The 18773-nt window shown below is 43.9% G+C and overlaps 2 protein-coding genes and 1 long non-coding RNA gene across 3 annotated transcripts; 2 read left to right on the top strand and 1 right to left on the bottom strand.

Moving 5' to 3' along the window:
• The first annotated feature begins 761 nt into the window (after window positions 1-761).
• LOC109436632 (uncharacterized) lies at window positions 762-4521 on the top strand. The gene is made up of 4 exons (XR_002136137.2): window positions 762-857; window positions 3000-3086; window positions 3576-3652; window positions 4440-4521. It is a non-coding gene; the product is annotated as an uncharacterized LOC109436632 (long non-coding RNA).
• Window positions 4522-6998: 2477 nt separating this feature from the next.
• LOC109436626 (olfactory receptor-like protein OLF3) lies at window positions 6999-8236 on the top strand. The gene has a single exon (XM_074315913.1). The coding sequence runs from the start codon at window positions 7010-7012 to the stop codon at window positions 7967-7969; it is 960 nt and encodes a 319-aa protein (XP_074172014.1). The 5' UTR covers window positions 6999-7009; the 3' UTR covers window positions 7970-8236.
• Window positions 8237-14156: 5920 nt separating this feature from the next.
• On the bottom strand, window positions 14157-15642 carry TAS2R41 (taste 2 receptor member 41). Its single transcript, XM_019715349.2, has one exon. The coding sequence runs from the start codon at window positions 15296-15298 to the stop codon at window positions 14372-14374; it is 927 nt and encodes a 308-aa protein (XP_019570908.2). The 5' UTR covers window positions 15299-15642; the 3' UTR covers window positions 14157-14371.
• Window positions 15643-18773: the final 3131 nt, after the last annotated feature.

Genomic DNA, 18773 nt, shown 5'->3' on the forward strand with positions numbered 1-18773 from the left:
TAGGGCAATCTGAGACACACTCCTGGATCCTAGAACGTGGGCTGGCTGTAAGCCTCTAGCTCCTGCATGCTCAAGCAGAAGGTGCAGAAGGCAGCTGGAAGTTCTACCAGAAAACAGAAAACCTGTCAGGGGAGGATCAGGTTGGTGGAGAAAAAAAATCTACACAGCGGACTTCCTAAGCCAGGACCCCAAACGGAACGACAGTTAGTTCTTGGAGTTGGTGTGTGTCTGTGTGTGTGGGGAGGGAATCATATTAGAAAACCCTGGAGTGAGACAATTTCAACAAAAGGATTGCGACAGAACCCTGACAAAGCCAAGACAACAGTCCAACAGTCCACGGGTCCCTCAGCTGCAGACATCAACAGTGGATGCCACGCCAGACCCAAGCCAACCACCTCTCAACAGAAACCAGTCATGTGTATATACAGATGACAGTAGTTGCCCAACTGCAGAGACCGGCCCAGAACTCACAGGAAACAAGAGTGATTCAATACCCTCGTAAGTTTCACAATATCCCAATGGTATTATAGTATCAGTTTTTCTCTGATACCCAGAAGCCATCTTGAGAAAGACATAAACCATTCTGATCAAAGGTTGAACTTTGAATTAATTAAATATTTAATTAGTATTTAATTAAAGACTGAAAAAGAAAGATTAAGTCAAACAGACTAGTTATACTGTAAAAAACTAAGATATTTTTAATTGGCATATTATATTGTTTGCTTTTTTTTTTTTTTTTCCCTTTCCATACTATCCACCAGGATGTAGACTCCAGAAGATAAGATCACTTTGGAAAACAAAGAAGCTACATGAACATCCATGAAGAGTGTATTTTAATTTGTTACTTCATTACATGGGTAAGTTGACCTTAAAGTAAAGGTTGCTCTCACTCCATGTGTGTGCCAGTAATCTGTTAAGGAAAGACTTTTCCAGAAATAGGTTACACCATATCTACCCAACGTTAATACATAATAAGGAAGCTACATCAAGTTTCAAGGAGATGACTCTTATAGAGCATTTAGTACTCATTAAATATGAGTTTCCCAGTCTTTCTTCCTCATCCCCACCACCACCACTTAAGTGGTTTCCTCCAAGTCACATAGAGAAGACCAAAGCACAAAAATACCATTTTAAATGTTTCCTGGAGTACAGAGGTAGGAAGCAGAGCAGTATTCAGACCCTCTCATGACAGAGCTAATTTGTGATGGGTTGTATCCAAGGTTATTGAAGCTTCTGTGGAGTAGAGTGGCCATCACCCCAGGTAACCTGCTTCCTACAAGGTGCCTCTTGACATTTCATTGAGGAAAGGTAAAGAAAGGCTAATTCTGGTTTAAAGGGGTAAAAAGTGCAAAGAACTGAAAGGGGAAGGTGCATAACTGAGAACCAGATATAGTAGCTCACTGGAAGGGAACTAAACTGTTCTTAGTAACAGGAAAGCCTTGTTTCAAATAGATATGAGGGTGGAAGGGGGTGTGGGGGTGATGGGGAAGTGAGGGGTGGGGCAATTCCAAAAAAGTGAAGGGAAAGACCCAGGCAAGCAGCACCGTCTTTATAGGAAGTGAATTTTCTCCAATAGCATATAAAACATTGGTTCTGTCATTGTAACTCCTGGTGTGGATCAGGCTCAAAGGTGAGAATTATTCCTATCTCTTCAAGACAACAGTTTAGAACCTATGATGGTCTGATTTCAGTCTCAGACATCGGCATCTAGGGTGAAAGGAGAATACTGTAATGTCCACACTGGAAAACATAGACTTCCAGAGCTGCAGGATCCTTAGAGGTCTAGTCGAATCTCTATTTCACAGATGAGGGAAGGGAGACCCAGGGAGATTAAATGACATGCCCAAAGTCACGGAACTATTTATACCAAAGCCAGAGCAAACACCAATTGTTCTGTGCCTCGTTCAGAGTGTGTGTCACAGTAGAATATTTGCAGATTTACCTTTCATGGTATAAATGACTCAAAACCTGTAGTCACGTCTACTTTCCTGAGGCAGAATTTTAATTATACCTTCCTCCCACCCCTTAACACTCACTTATGTTGTCCAAAGTCCATTCAGTAGAGCTGGACATTAAGCCAGCGAGTTGATTTTTCCATCCCTATTGCAATATGACATATCTATATGAATAATAATTTTTAAATTTTCATTTGGAATATTAGAAAAATGTTTCTTGTAGACATTTTTCAAAATATAGAGGAGCAAACACAAGAAAAGAAAACTAACTATACACCTATTACCAGAGATAACCCACTGATATTTTAAAGATCATCCTTCCTGTTCTTTTTCTACTCATATGTTTCTGTCATTATATACATCCAGATGTATGTACAGTATTTTTTGCCATTCAGGATTATACTGAACATACTATTTTCTAATCTTTTTGGTCATCCAGTTACATATCATCTATAACTTTAGTGTTTGGAAAAGGAGGAAAGATGCATTTTTGTTTGAATGGCAAGGAAATATTTTTGTTAGATGGTCACACGCTGTATCATCTGGAAGATGGTCCCCAACGGTTCTTCTCCTTCACCCTTCGCTCACCTGTACCAGTTCATGCTAAGTCTACCTTATGTGCATCGGGAGCCCCCCCCCCCTCAGGTGTCACTTTCTCTTTCTCTTCTCCCCTCTCAGTCAGAAGGCCCTTTCAGTTTTTGCTTTTGATGGCCTTTGAGGTTGGGAGAGCTTAGGTCCTGGGCTTAGCTGAATGATGGAAGGAGCAGAGGTGAACACGTCCTGCGTAAGAAGACCATACACTGAAACTACCATTCCCCAATGTATTGTTCCTAGAGTGACACAGCTTCAAGATAATTAAAACTACATCTTGCTGACATTGGCCAATGATTACCAAAAATAAAATTCTAGTGGGTTACTCACGAACAATGTCTGTATTTTGTTCCCATATTACCAAACACCCATGTTCTAGTACCATAGAAACGGACAGGTACATATTGGGGAATCAACCCCATCCTGACTCATTGTTTTCTCTGTTCCTTCTAGTCATTCCAGTGAAAAGATTACAACTTTGTGGAAGGTGATCAAGAACAGGGAGATCAAGCTTAGAGAAAGCTGGAGACGCTTCTGGTGGTATGAAAACATGCAAAGGAAACACAACTCAATGGAAATGTGATATGGGAAACCACCAAGGGGCCTGTAGAAATATTTTAATGATTGTGAACTTGGGATTTCTCAGTGGCTTCCTGGCCATGGACAGGATGATTCTGCTGTGCATGGCTTACTTACCACTCCCTGGGCACTAAAACTAGATATGTGGAAGGAGGGAGAAGACGCATTCATTCTCTTCCCTTAGGAAGGAGATCAGGCTCTGAGAAGTCATGGAAGCGCTCATAGCCTGATAACTAGAACAATTAAAAGTTGAGATAAAACATTTCCAGAATGTCTATCCCATTGGGAACTTAGAAGAATAAGCAGCTGTGGTTACCAAGAACTAGCTTGGGGGGAAGAGGGATGAGTAAAGAAACACCCCATACCAAGAGCAAGTAATTGCCCTCTGGGGATTCTTAGGTTCTGAAAAGTTATCAGCTCGGGCTGACAAAGTAAAACCTCCATTCCCAGGAAGAGGACGGACAACTGCTTCAAGGACTTCCTGAGAGATGCACTGCCTTTCCATCCCACATGAGTTCTGTGAATAGGTGAGCACTGAGCCTCAGTGAGTCCTGCACGGGGAAGGTTATGGGGAGGTTGAGATGATACAGCCCACATCCCTGGGAGTGCCCAGGACTGCTCTGGGATCCTCCACTGGTTTTCTCACTGGTCATGGTTCTTTGATTCTTCCCATGACCATGCAACTCCTTTGTGAGCCACTCTATAGAGTTCTCGGTCGTGGTCAGTCCTCCACTCAACAGTATAAACTGAAGTGCTTAGCATTTACAGATATACATTCAAAGAACTGAAGAGTGGAGATCAAAAGAGACAAGGCTCTTTTCTCGGCCTCCAGGCATTTGCACTATGCTGGAGTTAAGAAGAAGGTGTGGAAAAGGGGTGGGATTGGTAGAAGGACCAAAGATAGACATGACCCCATCTTTTCTGATGATTGGACCCTGATCTGGTGGAAAACTTGGTGTTAAGGATTCCCTCACTCCAGGAAATATCTGGGACCAACTTTAGAAAGAAGCACATGTATCAGAAAGCCAAAGGCTTTCAGCTTAACCTAACTGGTTCTCTCATTTCTAGTTGTACGGCCCCTTCCTTGTTTCATTAGCCTCGGGTTATCAAGTCAGCCTGGTTGTGTTCATTAACACCTCCCCAAACAGTTATGTATGATACGAACGCTTTTATTCCCCAACCCAGTCACCCATAATATTTTACTGCCTCTAGTCTCACCAGCTATACATTCTTAGAGTGATCAAAGACTGATGAATTACTTTCCCCTTTTTATACTGCTTTGAGCTACAGCTTATGTATATTCTTTTGTTGCAGATCTTTAGAGCTGGGAGAGATCTTGGTGTTTACCTGTTCCTTGTGCAGACAAAGAAACTATGGCTCAAAAAGGTAGTGATTTATAGTGATGCCTGGATGGTTGATTGATACAGATTGAAACCCAGGTCTCCTTACTACCAATCTCCATACACCTTAAACCTCCCCTACTTTTTTCAAGAAGCAAATAGACTAGTTGTTTCTTTACTTTTACTTCGTTATTTCTACATATCTGCTTGGCTATTTCCATATTCCAACTCGATGTCTCCAGTTACCAGACTTTATAATTGAGATTCCTCGGAATACCCTGAAATGATCATAACTCACTTTCTCTATCCTCCTGCCAGGCTGAGTGCGTGGACAAGGAGACGAGGCTGTATTGATCCCTGTTACCCCAGCCACTAGACCTGCCACTGGACCAGGCACTACTCAGTGCCCAGGAAATATTCACTAAGTCAAGCAAAGTGGAATGAAATTCTCTAACTACCCCCAAAAATCAGAGGACAAAGCTATTTATTAATAAAAAGTTTATCATCCTCTAAAAACAGCATCAACATTTTTTTGGAAAAAAAGTCCTGGGTTTCCTTGTGTGTAAAATGAAATGGATGGGAAACATGATCTCTATGATTCCTTTCATTTCTAACATATTTTATCTTTTTATACAGTAACAGAGCCCTTCTGACGGGATTCTTATCCATGACAGTGACTCTCAAGGTAAGAATTCAGGATGCCATAGCAGCCTCTGGATCATAGTAGAACAGAGCTGAATTACTTCCTCTGCTGGTACCTGGCTCCGTGGGCAGCCACTGTCTCCCTGGGGCCGTACTCGGAACCTCAGCCCTCCATTAGCTACCGCCCTCTGGCCCTAGAACCCAGTCTCCAACCCTGAGACCTGGAAGCCACTTTCTAGTCTTTGCAGTTTCTATGGTGACACCTTCTGACTACTACAGGGCCAGGGCTGAATAGAAGGCAAGAGATACCTGCTCCATTCAGGTTTTCTTCTCTCTGCCTCCACCAATAAGAGCCCAGGCCACTATTCCCAGCCAGAAGAAATCTAAATTGGATTATGCTTTTCAATTCCATTGTATTTGATTCCATGGCTCTACTCTGGTTTTCTTAACCTGGATATGTTGTATTTGTCCTTTTTATTGGCTGTCTCATTTGATTTTCACAGATTTCACCAAGATCCAATTTTTAAAAATTTTTTTTTTTTTATCCTCTGGCATTACTGATTTTCTACACACAAATTCCTAATGTTGAACGGCAGTATTTCCTAGAACCTTGCTGAAAGCACAGTGCCTCATATATTCAATAATATTTTTAATAAATGAGTTAATTAATTTACTAATTATTTTAAGAGCAGGAAATATGCCTTGAGATTCCATTTGTATTAAGAAAAACTGATGGCATTTAATTCTATTTTTATAGAGGGTTGGTCGACATGTTGGAAGGGAGATAACCCAGAGCAATCTTAGTTGAGAAAGAAGAATTCACTCTCTCTGAAAAAAATTCAGTGGATTTCAGTCACTTCATACTCAGTAGTAATATGTGAGTATCATTGGTTTCCAAATGGTCTCATGACATTATTTTGTTAATCATTTCCTTAAACACCTAAATAAATGCCTGCCGTGTACTATATAAATTGCACATTATTGAAAAGGAAGGCATCACTGCTGTGGTCTTTTAATTATAGCTGCAAATTTAATTAACCAACGACTAACCTCATTCTTAATTAATTTTGTAATTATTAATTTAATCTCTGCGTTCCTGATTAAGTGATAAGAAACAAGGCAGCTGGACTTGTGCTTCTGTCTTTCTTGTTCACAGTCAGGTGTCTGAGGTGTAGCACAGCCCCTGGCACATACAGGGGCTGAACAGATATTGGTTTCAAGGATTTAAACTTCATCTGGACTGATGATCTCAATGAAAATGATATGAGAGGATCCTTTCTAGGCAGTAACCTAGATTAGACCCTAAAAAAAAACATGAAGAGCAACTGAATCCAGTCTTTTGGGAATAACTGTGAGGAAACGGGGTACCCCCCTTGATCTCAAGTGTTTGATTATAATACTTTACCCACTGCTCTCACACACTGAAGCATCCTTTCTTTTTTCCCTGTCTTCCACTTTCCTTCCCTCCTGATCTACTTTCTAGCGTCCTTTCTTCATGTTTCTTTCTCTTTTACTCTTTTTTCTTCCTTCTATCACTTTTTCTCCCTTTCCTCCAACACTTTTTTTCTCTGTCTTCCCCTCTGCATTGATAAATTATCTCTTATACACTTTTAACTGGGCTGAATCCCAGACATAAAAGGACGGCCAGAATAGGGACTTTATCCTTGAGGATCTCGCAGTTTAGTGTGAAAACCAAACTGTCCCTTTCTCCAGCATCTTCACTACAATCTCCTTTAAGCACCTTAGTTAAGGAACCTGAGGGGAGGCGTCCCATTCCAGCTCCAGTCCCAGCCCATGGTTTAATCTGAGACTCCTAAAGTATCATCTGGATTTGGCCTTTGACTCTGCTCCCCCCACCCCCCCACCCCACCCCCCACCCCCGCAGCCTGACCCACCCGCTCCATGAAGAAGGACAACCTGACCTGGGTGGATGAGTTTGTCCTACTGGGGCTCTCCAGTGACAGGCAGACCCAGGCTGGACTCTTCGTCCTGTTTGGGACCGCGTATCTGCTGACCCTGCTGGCCAACGGGCTCATCCTGCTCCTGGTCGGACTGGACGCCCGCCTGCACCTGCCCATGTACTTCTTCCTCTGCAACCTCTCAGTGGTGGACATCTGCTACCGCTCCTGTGCGGTCCCCCAGATGCTGGTGCACTTCCTGCTGGAGAAGAAGACCATCTCCTTCGCCCGATGTGCAACCCAGGTCTTCTCCTCGCTGGCCTTGGGGGGCACCGAGTTCCTACTGCTGGCCGCAATGGCCTATGACCGCTACGTGGCGATCTGTGACCCCCTGCGCTACATGGCAGCGATGGACCCGAGGTGCTGCGTGGTGCTGGCAGCTGTCTGTTGGCTTGTGGGCACGGCGAATTCTGTGGTAGAGACGGCGATCACCATGCGCCTGCCCACCTGTGGGCACCACGTGCTGAACCACGTGCGCTGCGAGACACTGGCACTCGTCAGGTTGGCCTGTGTGGACGTCACCCTCAACCAGGTCGCCATAGCGGCCTCCAGCGTGTTGGTGCTGCTGGTACCCTGCTGCCTGGTCTCGCTGTCCTACGCCCGCATTGTGGCCGCCATCCTGCGGATCCGCACCACCAGGGGGCGCCGCAAAGCCTTCGGGACCTGTGCCTCCCACCTCACTGTGGTCTCCATGTCCTACGGGATGGCCCTGGTCACCTACATGCATCCCAGCTCCACCGACTCCGCCACGCAGGACAAGGTGCTGGTGCTCTTCTATACCGTGGCGACCCCCTTGTTGAACCCGCTCATCTACAGCCTGCGAAACAAGGACATGAAGGCAGCGCTAAGTCGGGGTCTGACGAGCGGCTCTGCAGCCAAGCACGAGCACGTGACTCTGTCGTAAGAGGACGTCGCTCTGAAGACAGTGGGCCGTGCAGCGCGCGCTCCAGACAACGCGCGCGTGTGCGCGTGTGTGCACAGGTGGGCAGGCGAGGAAGACGGCAGGTGGGAGGACCGCAGCGGCACTACTAGCCTTTGCGGTAATAGAGAAACGGATTTTATCTCTGGATTGTTTTTGGTTCCTGACTTACTTTTTTTTTTAATGTAAGTTAACAATTTAGAAATACGTACACCCTACAGAAAATTGAACGGGTATATATGTGTACATATATATAACACACACACATGTTATATATATGTATGTATGTATGTATACATGTACATATATAACATATATACATTATAGATAATATATACTATATATATACTGGCATCTATGAATTAGAAAGAAAGATTAAATCAAGTCAGGGCAGTACACAAAGCTTATGCCAAGAAATCAATTTCCTTGCTCAAATTTACAACTATATGTCTAAGCTTTCCTGCAATCAGTGAGAAAAGGGGAGGATATAAGCTACAAACGTCCCTGAGTCCATGGCACCAAACGGGCCTTAAGCCATACGTACAAAGGTCACCCATGCAACTCACACAGCTCAGTAGGTGGGGGATTCACTAGGGACGTGGACCCCAAATCACAGTAAGGATCCTCACAGCCCTGCTGTGCAGGACGGGACCGTGTGGGAGTCACGTGGACATCACTCTGTGTGTTTGCCTCTCAGACTTGCAGTGGTGGTAAATAGCTGGCCCAAAAGTCAAATGCTCAAGACCTCAAACACAGCTTTCTGCACAGTCAGGTCTAAGGATATCCTCTTGTGAAAACTGAGGGATGTATTCAGAACCTATGTTTCACTAGAAGTCATGCCACACACATCAGAGGTAAGCTGAGCTATTCAACAAGGAAAGAATCACAATTCCCCACTGGTGACAATTTTGCTCTGATCTTATAACACACAATTAACGATTAAGCTCTAAACATCCTAAAAGATAAAGTGAAGCTGTGCTAATTATAGCCAGGAAAATGTTTTTAACAACAACTTTTAAAAATCAGAATAAAGCATCTCTTACCTAAATATTACAGATCTCTGATATAGTCCAGACAGTAATTTATTGACACCTCCTAATGACAATAATTAAAACATATATTTTGTACATAAAATAATACTTCTATTTTCCACAGCAAGAGACTACATCTCATTTATCCAAAGAAAATATCAATTCATTAAGTTACAGGAGTCCAAAATATTTTCCTACTTACCCCATTGTTTGAGTTTTAGAATTTAGGTGTGTTTTTTTTTTGGGGGGGGGGAGGAGTTCCTTGTCTCTTTAGAGAGAGATTCAATGTATTTAAAGGACACTTACTAATCAGAAGGGTTCCCTCAAGAGACCCTCCTGAGTGGAGTCATTCTTGAGGTAGCAGCACAGAGCAGACTCTGAAACCATCTACAAGGTTCTCCAATTAACTTCTAGGTGAGAGAATGGATTTTAAAGAAGCCATGCCTCAAGATAATGTCCATTCATTCCGTCAGTCTACTAAATTCGTAGGCTGATCCCTGTTAGAAACTAAAAAGGGTACAATAAAAAGAGAAAACACCCTCTCTACCCTTCAGGCAGTTAGTCAGGAGTCAGAAAGGGGAAGTGAAAGAGCAGAGCTTATTGGAGGGTGTTTCCAGTCTTACCTCCTGGCTTCTGGGAAAGCTGAGAGTTGGTATGTGGGCCCCATACTCCCACTCAGCTAGGGAATGGATTTTTCCTTTCACAGAAAAAATGGAAAGAGGTCAGCTAACTTGATGAGCTAGACCTCCAGTCCACGGACCTATCCAAAGTCCTCTGCAGCCTGTTTCCTGCATTACTGAAGTGCCAGGTGGCATTTCAAAGTCTCCACCTGGCTGCCAGGAGCAACATCTCAAACACTACACCTTTCCGGACTGTCCCCTCCCCCCTATTAATCAAACCTGCTCTCCATGTCATTCTGTCAGATGCTGCTGCCCACTGGCCACTGTGATAACAAATTTCCCCGAAAAGAAGACCGGGTCTTATATTAATTTTTGCTCCATTAGGGCTTATTTTCAGGGGATGTCTTATTTTTTCATGTACAACAATCTACATTTATTCCAATACAGTTATGTCATCTTCTTCTGGAACATGGTCATAATGTACTAAATGTATCCGTCGGGCTGAGATCTTAACTGGGGCTTATTTTCGGGGTAGGTCTTATTTTCGGGCAAACACGGTACACTTGGGCTTTGCAGGATCACAGTGTGATGTAGCAGGAAGAACATGGGATTGTGGTCCTCAGATTCCAGATCCAGTTCGGCTCCCAACAGGCAGAATGACCTCAAGCGAAACACTTTTGCTCTCTGAGCCTCAGTGTTCTCATTTGTAAAATGATGAGGTTGAAAGGATCCAGAAAGTTCCTTCCCGCTTTCGTTCTTTTCTGTGATTCTTGTTTCGCATTTTATTCTCTTCAACGGTGAGAATTTCAGTTGCTGTTTTATGTACTCAGGGGCCACATTTGGAGATTAAGGCTTAATTACTTACTGTGCTGACAAAGGGGGCGGATGTCTGTGTGGGGGAGCTCCCATCTGAGGTGCTGGGCTCAGAAACTCAGCCCCTGGCTACTGCACCAAACGCAGTTTCTATTTTTAGCATTTTCTACAGTGACACCTTCTGGCCACAGAAGGCCCAGAAGAAAGAAAAGGGTAGGCTCCAACTATCCAGGAGAGACAGAGGATACTATCCAGGAGAGACAGAGGATACTATCCAGGAGAGACAGAGGATACTATCCAGGAGAGACAGAGGATATTATCCAGGAGAGACAGAGGATACTATCCAGCTGCTCTGCCTTCTTCAACCCCATCCGACCTCGAGCCCTGTCTTCAAACCCTGTTAGAAAGACTTGGGTTGAATTGTTTTCATTTCTATTTCATTGGATTCTATGTCCCAGCTCGCATATCCTTTAATATAAATCCTTTTTCATTTAAAGAATGCTCTGAAATTTATGAAGGGCTGTCTCACACATTACATCATTTAATACTCTCTAGTTCTTCCCTCGGTCTAAGATATTCTCAAATGTTGTTTTTGGACCAGATCTCAGAATGCTAAGGCTACGGGGAGACCCAGCACACCAAAGGCAAGATATCTAGGATCATATTTTCACTGATGCACAGTGGGAGTTGAGACAAATCATTTAAACTCTCTTGGCCTCAACTTTCCCAAACAAAGAGCAAGAAGTTTAGCCCAAAAGATCTTTCCTTCTCAAAGACTCTTCCATGTTCATCTTAAAACATATTCCTCTCTCAAAAACCGAGTCTTCCAAAATAAGGTTAAATGTTCCCTCTATAGCAATGGTTCTCAAATTTAACATTTCAATTACCTGGGGAACATTAAAAGTTACTATTATACTAATGTTTGGGTTCCACTCACCTGAGATTCTAATTCAATTACTCTGGAGTGTGGTCTGGGCTTCCGGAGTTTTCAAAGCATCCCAGGTGGTTCTAATGGGCAGCCCAATGTGGAAAGCACTGCGCTGGGATCCACCATGGATCCTGTGGGATTTTCATAGGAGAACCCTATTATCTGGAATTTTTTCCTTCCCTCTCAAGCTTCCCCTAATAGGCAGACAGATGGGCTTTTCCAACAGTCAGACTCTTCTCCGTGTCCCTGTGGTCTATCCTTATTCTCATACTAGCCAAGAGAACTACCTTCTCCCACCATGTTGCAAAGGCACATGAGGCAAATATTGAAATGGGGCTAGAGAGACTTGCTACTAATACACAGAAAAATAAAGACTACAAAATTGCTTAGTATATTCATACTAACAACAACAAAAATATGTTCACCTTTATCCTTTGATAGAGGCTAAAGACCAGCAAAGTAAACAGGGAGGTGTTCCAAGGGCAAGCACAGCTTTGCTGTGACAGAAGGGTTTATACATAACAAAGCTCAAAGGGTTTTAGAGGCACTCCCTTACTGACTTCATCTGCGGGCACTGTCAGTTTCCAAATGTTGTCACTGCAAGTAAGTGATGTATGCATTCATCTTTTATTAATCACTGACTTTAACATTCAAATAAATGCCAGCAGTTCACCAAGGAAATAGGATAATCGCAAGAAGTTGGGGCATAATTATAGTTGGTATAATGTTCTACAATGAGGCCTTGATTTTATCAACCTAAGACTAAGCTCCATTAATCAGTGCACTGAGAACCAAGTGAGCTATTTTCTCTGTCATCCACCCAGCGTGGCTTCTGGGAGAAGCAGGAAGAACCCCTGGCTCGAGCCTGAATAATAAGGACATAAGGGAATTCCAGTCCTAGATTTGGGATTAGAGAACAATCCTCAAGACCTTTAAACTTTATTTATCCAGGTACCTAACAAAAATGTTTCATTATGAAACAGTTTTTAGGAATCTCTGTATAAAAAGAAAAATCAGAAAAGGTGCCTGACTTCAAGAAGCTCAGAGTCTAATGGAGAAAACGTACAAGTCCTTGCAGTCCTACTTAGAGTCCTCTGTCCCATCCCAGACTGAGTTCTGATTCTGATTCTGGTCTCTCTAACCACCACCTCCTGCCACAACCTGACCCACCTATTCCATAGGGAGGGACAACCTGACCTGGGTGGGTGAGTTTGTCCTACTGGGGCTCTCTAGTGACAGGCAGACCCAGGCTGGACTCTTCGTCCTGTTTGGGACCGCCTATCTGCTGACCCTGCTGGCCAACGGGCTCATCCTGCTCCTGGTCGGACTGGACGCCCGCCTGCATCTGCCCGTGTGCTTCTTCCTTTGCAACCTCTCGGTGGTGGACATCTGCTACACCTCCTGTGCGGTCCCCCAGATGCTGGTGCACTTCCTGCTGGAGAAGAAGACCATCTCCTTTGCCTGATGTGCAACCCAGGTCTTCTCCTCGCTGGCCTTGGGGGGGACCGAGTTCCTACTGCTGGCCTCAATGGCCTTTGACCGCTACGTGACCACCTGTGACCCACAGAACAGCATGTACGTTGTGTAACCACTGTGTAGAAAGACACAGGGATAACAGCTAATAAGCTAGTTGGTTAGTTAGCTACTGGTATGTACATAAGTTAGTTGACTGGTTAGTTAGGCATTAGTGGCTTTCTCCTATAGAATAAAATATCTCTAGGACAGACAAAAAACTGGTAAAAATGCCACAGAGGGGGACAAGACGGAGATTTTTATATACATTCTTCAGTACATTTTGAATTTTTAACCATGCGAAGGTATCACCTATTAAAAAATAAAAGTTTAAAATAAAAATGTAGAATAGTTTGCCCCAAAATTATAGTTCATGATTGTGCATCCACTTAGCAACATACACCCTAATTGGTTGGGAAATTATTTTCACTCTCAGAGATTAAAATTTCTCCCTATCAAGAACCCAGTTGTAAGTTAGTCTCTGAAATTTGCACATTGACGACTTTTAGCAAAAACTTTAAAGCCTGCCTTACTGCCAGCCAACTCTAATTAAAATCTTCTACAAAATTATTTCTAAAAATGTCTGGCATAGTAATTGGAGCAAGCTATTTTAAAACATATTTAAACATAAGATTTATTCGGGTGATTCTTTTTCTTAAAAAAAAAAAAAAAGAGGTTAAATAGTTTTTACACACAAACCAAGTGAAATTCATGAGTCTTTATCAGAACAAAAAGTACATGTTTATTCAATTCCCATGTGACTTTGTGACATTTGCTTGATAAAAAAAAAAGTTCCAGAGATAAAGTGACAATGCAGACAACCATAACGTGTGATTCTAATGGAAGAATAAACATGGGAAAAGTCTGGCTGCCGCCTAGACTTCAGAGAGGAGAAAAATCAAAGGCCAAACAATTGAAATCTGTACTAGTGAGAAAAGAGGTGGGTTGATGTAAAGAAACCTTCCAGTAGCTGTAATAAAATTAAAACCAAAAAATCCAAGTTTAGCGAGGAAAGGAATCTCCACAGAAGGAAGGGCCATTAGACATCCCAGCCCTGGCCACTGTCCACCACAAGTACTGTTCCTAGGTTGTAACCATTACATTGTCCTCACGAAGGTTGCTGTTGCCCATCCACACCCTAGACACATGTTCTCTTAAAACCCCAGGAGGCTGACAGGATAAGACAGTACACTTAATCAAGACTTTTTCACTGAAGGCTTCTACACAACACACAGGACACAAAACAGAGACTAGCACAGAATTTTATAGTCTGACCTTCTGGACAATACTGGATCCTTGGGACACATGTGGCCCCATTTTAATAGTGTCGCAAGGATGGTATTGTGCTCAGACAGTTCCCAGATTTTACTCTCCTTCCCGACGGAGGAACCCCACGGCATGATCCAGTGGATGTCTGCCTGTGTCTGAAGCCATTTCCATGTAAGCAGGGGGTGGTTCTGTCATCCTCCCCTGACCATGCCACTTAGGCAACCCAGAAGCCCCGAGCCCACAGAAGTAGCTGCCTGAACACCCCTCGAAGCCTGAGGTTGCTGAAGATGAGGATAAAGGGATGGACAGACGTGCACAGGAAGATTAAAATTTGCCACGGCCAGTACCAGTCACTCCTTAAGGAGAAGTAGCCTGAAGCAGTAATCATCAGAGACCCAAAGGACAGGGCATAAAGAACGAGGAAGGAGACGAGTGACCTCAGAGCTTTGGTGTGAGCCTGGGTGCTGGGGTCCTGCAGGCCGTGAGCGTTGCTCTGCATGGTCCGCTTGTGTCTCCTCAGAGAATTAATCAACAGCATCATGAAGACCAGAAAAACAGAGTAAGGGATCGATAGCGTGACCACTTTCAGGGGCAGGAAGTAGTGAATCTCCAGCTCTTTGTTCCACTCCCTGTAGGTCATGTTCCCCGCAGTGTTTCTTAATAGGAAACCTTGATGCACAGCACGGTTCCCCCAAAAGAAGAGCAGGGTGACGATGGAGGACATCAGGAGGGAGCCCAGCAGGAGCCAGGGCACTGACCCTGGGAACCTCCACTTCAGCCAGAGGAAGGTGGGGTGGGTGAAGGTAGCGATCTTCACGCAGAAGAGGACACTGAGCCAGGTGCCAAACCAGAAGGTGGCCGAGTTCAGGAAGTCCCAGTGGAGCCCGAACAGCTGCCGCACAAGACCCCGGTTGTAGCTCTCCAAGTGAAGGAAGTAGTAGAGGTCGTGCACCATTCCGACCCACTGCAGGAAGAAGCGCGAGGCGCCCAAGCTGATGAGGATCATGTCCGAGGGGAGCAACCTGCCACGCCGCCTCCAGTCTCTGCCCAGCACCAGCACAATGAAGCCATTGGCCAGGATGCCCAGGAAACACAGCAAAACAAAGAGCAGCATCAAGAGGGCTGAGATTGCTGGATGCATTGTGGCACCTTGTTCCCCGGCCTCCCCCCTACCCCCACTCACACTCCCTCTTTTGATGTCTCCTGGGTGTGTGAAGAATGATCCGGGTCTGCATCTGAGCCAGAGCTCACTTAGAAGGAGGATGCTTGCTCAGGCAATGGAGGAACGGTGAGTTTGGCTCAGCAACGATGCAAATTTCCCCCGGGCTCAATTACCACTGGGCCTACCAACTGCCCCTAATTTGCCTTCTTTGCTTTTTCCTGCATGCTGCCATGGTTAATATTAACATAGAGGGCTTTTCAGGGAATCTGTGACTGAGTTCCATCTTTATTATTCCACCCATGGGCCCTGTAAACACACCTCTCCCCATCAGACCATTCTCAAGACGTTAAGTATATAGACAAGTATAGAGACGCACTCACATGGCCAAGATCTACGCCAAATAGTGATGCTAGAGAAGTCTGTCTCCAGCTGAGCTTCCCTGTCACACATCCGCCCTCACCTAGCAGCTGTCATCCCCTTCAAGGTCAGATACCTTGGTCTGCCTTTCTGTCGAACCTCTTCCTAAATCCTTCATGGCCCCTGAGCTGTAAATGATTAACAATGGTTTAAACTGGTTTTATGTTTCCAGTGAGAGAATTCATTTCCATGTGGTTGTGGGACTGAGGGAAACTGCTTCTTGCTGAATATTAGTTGAAGGCCAACCTCAGGTCCCAGTGGCCACCCCCAGTCTTTGCCAAGTGGGCTGTTTCAACATGGCGGCTCAAGTAGAGAGAGTGGACTAGCAAGATGGAGTCTTAAATATCACAACGTAATCAAGGGACTGATATCCTATCACCTTTCCCATATTCTATTGGCTAGAAGCAAGTCACACTACCCACATGTACTCAAAGGGAGGGGGTTACACAAAGGTGAGCATATCAGTGGTGGAGGACTTGGGGGGACCAACTTAGCATCTGTCTGCCACACTGAGATACCATAATTTACAAGGCATATATAAGTCCTGTCCTCTGACACCAACATTAAAAAGAGTTCCCTATGAGACCATGCTGAAAAATAAAAACATTCTCTTGAATGAAAATCGATTCAAGTTAATCCATAGTCAAATGTGTTCTGCTCAATACTTCAAATTTGTCCTTTCTCCACATTTGTTTAAAACCTTTTTTATGTTCATGCATCCTTTTGGGTTGTGAGTTTGTCATGAAAGAGTCAATTAATCAGTCGTACAAACAATGTGAAAGTTGTTACCACCATAGTATCAATGTATAACTATTAAAATTAATACTCCCTAATGAAAAGAGAGATCCCATTGACTTTGGGTAAATATGTACATTTCTCTCTCTCAGATATCTGCTTCCCATAAAATTTTCACATTCATTCATTCACTCAACAGGTATTTATTGAGTATATATATATATATATATATATATATATATTTGTGTGTGTGTGTACAGGGCACCTATTCTCATCACTGGGGATAGAGCAGTGAACCAAAGAGGTGGGATCCCTGCTTAGGGAAGTTGCAGTCCAATGGAAGGTAACTACAATAAGCAAACACATGGACAGGACACTTTCACATGGTAACCAGTGTTCTGAAGAAAACGGAAGAGTAAGATTGATGGAGAATGACCAGAGGGAAAGGTTGGACCTACAGCTCCGTTAGACCTCTAGGCTGGAGAAGGCTTTCTCAGGGGTGATGAGGCCTGAGCAGCCTGAACAAATAGAGCCTTTGCCATGTATCACTGGCTGTATTCATAATATTATCACATCATGCTTTTATTAACTCTCTTCCACCATTTATTCTACCTTTATTCAGCAAGGGTTCCTTCTCCTGCGAGAGAATAAGAACTCCAGCAGACCACGTGACTTTTCTTTTCACTCTTATCAAATAGGTCATCTCAAGATCACTTCAATTCACAAACCAGCCTCAAACTGAAACTGGACATTGCAGTCCAATATACGAACATTACCTAACGAGATAACTGCAGCTTCAAGCCCTCTGAGATGGCTAACGCAGAGGGAGAATGGGAAAGGCGCGGGAAAGATCTTACATGGACGAGAACCAAAGTAATCTGGCTTTGTGCTTTCCAGGCCTGGCAGATGTTTATACTGACTCTCTTTCTCATGGGAAATGTTCAGGGATCTGAAAGTCCCTGCTGAGCCTACTCTCCTGAAATTCCCTTTGATGGGAAGGAAGCATCTTTATTTTGAGTGATCCCTCGGGATTCCTTCATCAGCCCCTAGGCATTCACCACCTAATTGTTGCTGCTGGAGTTTCCACACTCCGCGAGGCAGCCCTAGTAGTCAGATCTCAAGACAAGTCATGCACACGCCATGCGTTCTCTCTTGTGGTTCACAGTGGGCCCCCAACCCAGCCCCCACAGTCCTCATGTAGCCACGTTCTCCTGACTCTACGCCAACCTTAGCTGGTCGGTCTGTCTATCATTCTCTTAATCGCCCAGGCAGGATCAAGCCCCTAGCTCATTCTGCCTCCCAGCTGAAGAACTAATACAGTGAGCTTCGCAAGCGGCCCCATGGAAGCTCTGGACCAGCACCAGGTTTGAGGTGATGGGATGCATTCCTAGTCCTCCTCCATGGAATATGGAATGGGACTCATAGCAGAGCTTTTTCTAAATATTTATTCTTCACAAAACCCTCTCTCTGTTACTGTCTCAACCCTTTTATTTTTATCAAAGCGTTTCAAGAATTATGGAACAGGTTTATACGGATTTCCTTTGAAAACCTGCATGTTGTGAACTGGTTAACTCACTCTGAAATCTCGTATCATTAAATCTCTGCACCTGATAGAAAATTCAACCTTTAACATCGTGTTATGTAAAGGGCAAGATCAAGAAAGTCGTGTTAGTCATAGTAAGAAAGTTGAATATTATCCTAATGGAATTGAAAGCCATTAGAAGGATGTCAATAGGGGAGTCGTGTGATGTATTTTGTTTTTAAACAGATCCTTTGGGCTGTTGTGTAGAGAATAAATTGGGAGAGGCAAGGGTGGAAGAAGGCTATCAGAGGCTACTGCAATAAATCACGTACAAGCAGATGGTGCTTGTTCTCAAGATGAAGCACTGGAGATGGGAGTAGTGATGAGATGCTGGCAGATTTAGAAGGCAGATTCAATAAGATTTACTTGATATGTGGGTGAAAGAAAGAGGAATCAAGGATGGATCCGAAATATTTTACTTGAGTAACTGGGAGAATTTTATGGAGCCAGTTACTTAGATGACAAAGACTGAGAGAAAAATATGTTTATGGGAGAAACTGTTGTGGTTATGTTAAGTTCAAGATGTCTGTTAGATATCTCAGATAAGACAGAAAGCAGACAACTGAAATTTAAGGCTGGAACTCAGTGAAGAGTTAAGGCTGGAGTAACAGGTTTGGGAGTCATCAACACTAACATGGTATTTAAAGCCATTAAACTAGATGAGATCATGTGGGGAGAAAATGTAAATGGAAACTGTTAATGGGCTGGGAGTGAGACGTG

This window comes from Rhinolophus sinicus, linkage group LG11, assembly GCF_036562045.2.
Source record: "Rhinolophus sinicus isolate RSC01 linkage group LG11, ASM3656204v1, whole genome shotgun sequence".
NCBI lineage: Eukaryota > Metazoa > Chordata > Mammalia > Chiroptera > Rhinolophidae > Rhinolophus > Rhinolophus sinicus.